The sequence below is a fragment of the Sander vitreus genome, chromosome 15 (genome assembly GCF_031162955.1).
Source record: "Sander vitreus isolate 19-12246 chromosome 15, sanVit1, whole genome shotgun sequence".
Lineage (NCBI taxonomy): Eukaryota > Metazoa > Chordata > Actinopteri > Perciformes > Percidae > Sander > Sander vitreus.
In genome coordinates, this window is record NC_135869.1 from 14,267,153 (window position 1) to 14,274,035 (window position 6,883).

The following is a 6,883-nucleotide window of genomic DNA, read 5'->3' on the forward strand; positions in this document are numbered from 1 at the left end:
TTCGGTTTTGGGGAGGATCCAAACATCAACCAAATACATTTTTTTTTGCAGTAAAATATTTTTCATCTATTTAAAAAAATAGACATTTTAAAGTTATGAAACATGGTTGTGCTTTGTTTTAGGTGTATCTCAACTTTTAGAGGCCTTAGTTTCCCTACTAATATCTTCATATGAATCAAATTATAATGGATTGAACTACTCCTCATTTTTCCTGGAAACAGCTCCAGGACCCTTGAACCCCTGAAACAGCCACTGTAACCATTAATGTGAGTCTACTGTAATTCATGCAAAACAAGTAATTAGTAATTCACAAAAAAATATTACATGGAATGTGTAATATGAAACTCACACACATTTTATATAATTAAAAACCTACTTGTGACCCACTGGATAAACCTGGCATGAGCTATTTTTCTCCTTCCTGCCATATAGCTGATGTTAATGAATAACAAGGGCCATGAGGACATTAGACTTAAACTGATATGAACACAATCTTCAAGAAAATATGTCATGTAGCTGTTTTGGTGTGTTTTAAATTATGATGTATAAAAAGTGTCAAGGGTCTGGGTTAATGTTTGTCTATTTGTATGTGGAAATATCTAATTAGACTAAATACCATGTCTCATGTGATGGGAAATGCTTATTCATGGTAAGGCATGTCATCATTGTCATAATTGCCTTTCAAAAACATTTTTGTGCATTGCTCGTTCACATGAACATGTATACCATCACAGATTCTGTGCACAAACAATGCTGAAATATTGTAAATTGATATTTGCATTACAATTTTGTTTAGATCAAAATCATCAGTCAAGGACACAGATGGTCAGCCAGAGAGTATAGGGAGCGGTCCAACCAATTTCATACCTACTGCTGCTTACTCAGAGTGCATAACAATTCCGCTGAGCCGGCTCTATTTGACATTGTGAGTGTGTCATGTTCATAGGGATGGCTCCTTTTGGATCAGCCTGATGCAGCACTCGCAGACTTCAGTGGAGCCTCACATCCACCTAAAAAAAAAATGTAATGCAAGCACTTTTGCTAACAGTTCCTCCACTGCTAACCTCTCCTGGACTGTTGCAGATGTGACAGCTGTAGTTGGCCAATTTGTAGCCAAAATGGAAGTGTCCTACTAAACTGTCCTTGTAAAGCCTATAGCATTTGAATGCAGTTCAAATAGCAGGTCAGTACAACCACTGCTGGGCTGAAAACTGTTTTTCAGTTGATTTTCTTCACACATGCTAAAAAATTAATACTTCCATTTCATTTTTCAATCATAAAAGTCTTTGCACCACTTATGTCATAGTGCCAATATTTACATCTCTCCCTGTAAACAAAGGGTTTATTCATCCTGGGGTGTAAAGTGCTACTATTAAATAAAATGCACTGCAAAAATAAATAAATAAATAAGAATAAAAATGAAAAGCAGGACTTTAACTGCTCCTTAAATTAAAGGTCCATTGACAGTTAATTAAAACGTCTTGCCTCTGTGGTTTCTTGCTTTGGAAGAGATGGTTTTGTTACTTAATATTGATTGAAATGTACCAGGGCAGAGGATCAACTTAATTTTTAAACCTAAAGAAAGTCACTCCTGATAAGTTCAGTTCAATCATCCTCACTACATCAGTCATTTCTGGGAAAATCACTAGGCAGATTGAGTATAATTATGCATTGTGAACAATGCTGGAACCTTGAATATTATTTTTAAGAAAAACAAAGAGAAACACAAAGTGCACTTAAATCTGTTAATCTTCAAGTCTCTGGCAAACCTCAGGCAAAAACAGAAAATTCCAACCCTAATCTATTTTATTACTGTGGGTGAAGTCGTGGTGATCCTGCAAGGAAGGTTTATTGTGAGGCCAATGGCTAGGACAAAAAACAACTATAAAAAGATTATGAACAAATAGCAAATACCTTAAGGGACAATTTCGCTGTTTATTTAACTTACCACTGACCATAACGCTATCTTTTGTTCTGAAACACTTTTTACCCACTCTGCTGCAGTTCCTTGTGGATTTTAAGATTATTTTTGTGTGCAGAAATTTCAAAATAGATCCTAATGAAAATATGAATGGTAACAGTTGTATGATTTTGGAAGGCCAACAAGTAACAAGTGGACAAAGTACAGTCATGTGAAAAGATTAGGACACCCATGCTAAAGTTGACTAAAAAGAGGAATAAAAAAATCATCTTTTGGAAATTGATCTTAATGCCTTAATTAAAAATATGAGGAAAAATCCAATCGAGATGGGCATGGGGTACTTTCCATAAAATCATCTCTCAATGCAAATCAAACCAGCTATTAGGCTAACTGAAATAAAACCATGCCCATCTCTAGGTATGGTGAAGATTATGTGATGATGTGGGGCTATTTTAATTCCAAAGGCCAAGGGAACTTTATCAGGATGCATAGTATCCTGGATCCATGAAATAACTGGCCTTTAAAAATAAAAATCTGCCTGCCTCTATGGGAATTTAACATAGGGCTGTACTTACTTATGCCCCCTGTATTTTAAGGAAGAACATTTATTTATTTACGATACATTATTCATTCACAAACAAAATTGGTGTCCTTAAAGGTTGGATTTTTCCTCATATTTTTAATTAAGGCATTAAGATCAATTTCCAAAAGATGATTTTTTTATTCCTCTTTTTAGTCAACTTTAGCATGGGTGTCCTAATCTTTTCACATGACTGTACTTTGTCCACTTGTTACTTGTTGGCCTTCCAAAATCATACAACTGTTACCATTCATATTTTCATTAGGATCTATTTTGAAATTTCTGCACACAAAAATAAATCTTAAAATCCACAAGGAACTGCAGCAGAGTGGGTAAAAAGTGTTTCAGAACAAAAGATAGCGTTATGGTCAGTGGTAACAAATTTTTTCACATGACTGTACATATCATGTATTAGCTTTTATTTAAAATACATAGAAAAAGGAATAGAAAATACTTCAGTATCATTTAGTAGCCTATGTTCAAACTTTCATTTCTATATTCTCGGTTTTTCATTCAATTAGACATGCCACTGCGATTGGAGGCTATATGATGTTCCACATCATTTAAGCCTTTGCATAGAACTATACATAATAATTGCCTAATCATGTAGCCTACCAAATCTGTTAAATGAATCCAATTCAAAACAATTCAGATTTAGTCAGAAACAGTAATAGCCTATCCATCAAAAACGATTTTATTCAACAGCCTTAACAGAGAGAAGCCTTATGGGGGCTGTAGTTGCTGGATTCTAACGTACTAGTGTAAGTTATGTGTCCAGGACACATTTCCTAACTCTATTTTATCTATCTTATCTTGTAATAATCTGAACCAGAATCAAGTTATTTGCTAATTATGCTGACACAAAAAAACCCAAATGTCTGGTTTCAGCTTTTCATGATGAAAAAATGATTGACCCATTTGTTTTAAATTGAGCCAGAAACTACCTCGGAAGTCAGGCGTGACTTTAGTCTACGTCATCACGCAAAGATAGCATACGCTCAACCAAACGACGCACGTTTGTTTTTGGCAAATGACAGAGCCCTACTGAAGTTGCTGAAAGTCAAGTGTCTCCGTGCAGAAGCTGTTACTTTGTGCACAAACAAAGAAACAGGGTGAGGATTTTTTTTATTTTACACAGACGCTGAAAAATCTGTTCATTGTAATGTCAACTGTGAAGATTACAACTGAAGCTAACAGCAACGTTTGCTGTTTAGCTAGCTAACTGCATGTTAGCCTCTGCATGTCAGTAAACAGTAAGCTAGCTACTTCCCTGTAGCCGAGCATCACATAGCCTATGCGGAGCTTTTCTTTCTCGACCCCGCTGAAAAGTAACACTATAATCGATCTTAAAATGTCTCTGCAGGTGGTGGCATGTGGATTTTAGCGAGGACACTCAATTATCCAATACTTATGTCGTTTGCTTTCTGAACGTTAACGTTATTTAATGTTAGCGGCTAACAATGTGCTGTATCAGAGTCTGAATATCCCAGTATAACTTGTTTGAATCGTAACGTTATGCCATCTTTGAAGATTATGTCCACGTTTTTGCAAATAAGTGAGAGGTTAAAAAGGTGTAAAGGGAACTTAATGTAACGTTATTTAAAATCTGGAAATGCACACTAGACTTATCTGAAGGATGCTAACGTTACATAGAGCAATCACTATTAAATAACTTATCTGACTGGAGAGGCATTTCCTTTGCACTTAGGCAGTATTTGTAGAGTTAGCTAACTGTAGATCGTTAGGCTATATGACAAACCTATACCAATTAAATGTTATGACTAATCTATAGTGTGATGACAGTAACGTTAATGATTTTGCAACTGTTATTTTAAAAGCAAAAATACCAAACATTTGCTGTACCACCATCTCATGTGTGGTTTTAATGATTTTCTTTGTCATATATGATAGTAAACTGATATGATGATACATTTGGGGATTTTGGTTGTCACCTTCGGCTCTTGGAAATTGTAACTGCCATTTTCTTCCCCAGGATTACCAAAATGTCTTCTACTGAGCCCATCATCAGATCAAGACAGACAGAGAAAGAAGTCAATGGAATTTCAACACAGGTCGTCTGTACAGAGTTCAGTAATTACATATTCATAGTTCTCACTCAGTATGGCAAAATGGGGACGTTGATATCTGTCACACCTGACTCCAGATCTAATGATATCAGCACCCCGACGTTCTCCACCAAAGTATTGCTGGGCAAAGACGAGGTAAGCTGGATGAATTTGGTATAGATTAGATGGACATGTTCACAGGACATAAGACTGACTTGTTGCAAGATTTGGTTCTGAATTGCTGTGGTGAATGGAGAGAAATTAGATGTGTGCAAGCAGAGTTCAGTATTCAGTGTCTGTTAACAGTCTGTTAACGTTTGCACAAGAAAACTTATTTTGGCTCTGCATTAGCATGTCATTTTCTAACTGGCATGCAGTGCCAGACACGGATCATCAATAGAGAATTGGATAATTTGTTTCACTCTTCTGGTCATTTTAAATAAGACAATACTTGCACTTTATTGTAAAATGTGGGGGTTTAGAGTCAGGGAGGGATGCAGTGTTGAAGAATGGTAATTGTAACTACCTTACCTATGGGACAGTTAGCAGTGGGGATTCATGTTTGCTAATAGTATGTTGGATTCATGTTAAGACTTTTTTTTTTAATTTTTGAAAAAACTTTTTAAAAAAAACTTGGAGGCCCCCCTGCACTGACTCTGAGGACCCCCTAGGGGCCCGGGACCCCCTTTTGAAGATCCCTGGTCTAAAGCATATGAGGGAATATTATTGTGATTATTATGATCGGGTTAGCCGAGTCTTCATCTCTGTTATTGTCAAATTTACAGATTACACAGCAGCCAGATAACCTGCTACAACCACATTAGGGGTTTCATTAAAATAGAATAAAGTCATATAGTAAGATGTGAAAACGCTTTGGGAAAACGTCACAAAAATAAATCACTTTTCTCATGGTGTGTTTGGAATATAGCCCAATCAATAATGCTGCAAGACTATTTACGACATATTCAATGGCAACACCACAATGTTATTAGAAAGGTCTTTTTTTCTGATCAACAACAACACTGACATTATTTTAAAAGTGAGTAGATATCTGTAAAACAGTGTTGGACAATTTGCTGTACACTTAAAAAAAAAAAAAAAAAACTGGTGAAAACTGGTTTGTGTGTTAACTACAAACGATTGTTGATAGGTGTGTGAGGAAAGTGCTACATGTGTAGTTTCTTCATTTGATTAATGAGGTTTCACAGACCTTTGCACATGCAAGGATTGTAGAAGTCAATTTTCATTTAATTTTCTTCTGACATTAACGTGTTACATCACAGCATTTTTATGTGTAATTATCTCACGCCTGATTTGTATTTCTATTTTCAGCCACTGACACATGTTTGTGCCAAAAACCTGGCAACTTTTGTGTCGCAAGAAGCCGGCAACAGGCCTGTCTTACTGGGACTGGCGCTCAAGGATTCCTCCATAGATGCAATAAAACAAATGAAAGAGATCATAAAAAGTTGTCAAGTCTGGTAGAGGATCAACATAATGGACATGAAGCCGAAAGGCTTGGTAAAATACAGGCCTCTAGATGCCCCCAATGTCACATTTTTCTCTTGTGTATTTTTAAACTGGAATATTTTGAGTATTTTCTAAATGCCAATCTGTGATTTTAAAAAAACAAAACAAAAAAAACAACCTGAGGCTTGTGCTGCGAGACAAATGTTTGTTTGTTGACTCTGATCTTTTTGATAAGTTGAGACAGTGAATAATGTCTTCTGAAAAACAATTTAGATTGTATCTGGTGCTTTCTGCAAGCCACTGTGCAATCAAAAACTGAACTGTGCAATAGCTTCAGTTTAATGTATGAAATATGTATTAACCTTACCTTTTTTGTTTGTTTGAATTTGTTCGACTTTATACTGGTTATTTTTGTATGAAGAGAATTAAGAAATAAAACAGCTCACTTCTAAAACAAAGTAACTCCTGTCATCTCAGCCCCTATTCTTTTTCTAATCTTTCTAATCTGAAAACACTAAGCAGTGAGTTGCACTGTTATTTCAGATCCATTGGCTGTGATGAATATTTATTTAATTGTGTAAAGTGCCTTAAATGAATTTATAATATGTGGGAGTCATTTGTAATTATTTGTGTTATTGGTTATGATATGGGCCCTAACTTTGTAAAGTTGATGTTATGTCTAACTTGTTTTTGTAACATCCAGCTTTTAAAGCATGGATATAGTATAACCTGCATATACTATTTATTATGTGTTGAGGATTTTATTCAACGTTATGCTTGATTTTCTATCATTTCTGAGTTTGTGGTTGATTGTATTGGATTGCAGTAGCCCATATATGCAAATAA

At 35.5% G+C, this 6,883-nt stretch overlaps 1 protein-coding gene across 1 annotated transcript; it reads left to right on the forward strand.

Annotated features, from left to right (window-relative positions):
* Positions 1 to 3,504: 3,504 nt before the first annotated feature.
* On the forward strand, positions 3,505 to 6,499 carry psmg3 (proteasome (prosome, macropain) assembly chaperone 3). The gene is made up of 3 exons (XM_078270205.1): positions 3,505 to 3,613; positions 4,495 to 4,723; positions 5,900 to 6,499. The coding sequence occupies exons 2-3, from the start codon at positions 4,505 to 4,507 to the stop codon at positions 6,050 to 6,052; spliced, it is 372 nt and encodes a 123-aa protein (XP_078126331.1). The 5' UTR covers positions 3,505 to 3,613; positions 4,495 to 4,504; the 3' UTR covers positions 6,053 to 6,499.
* The last annotated feature ends 384 nt before the right edge of the window (positions 6,500 to 6,883 follow it).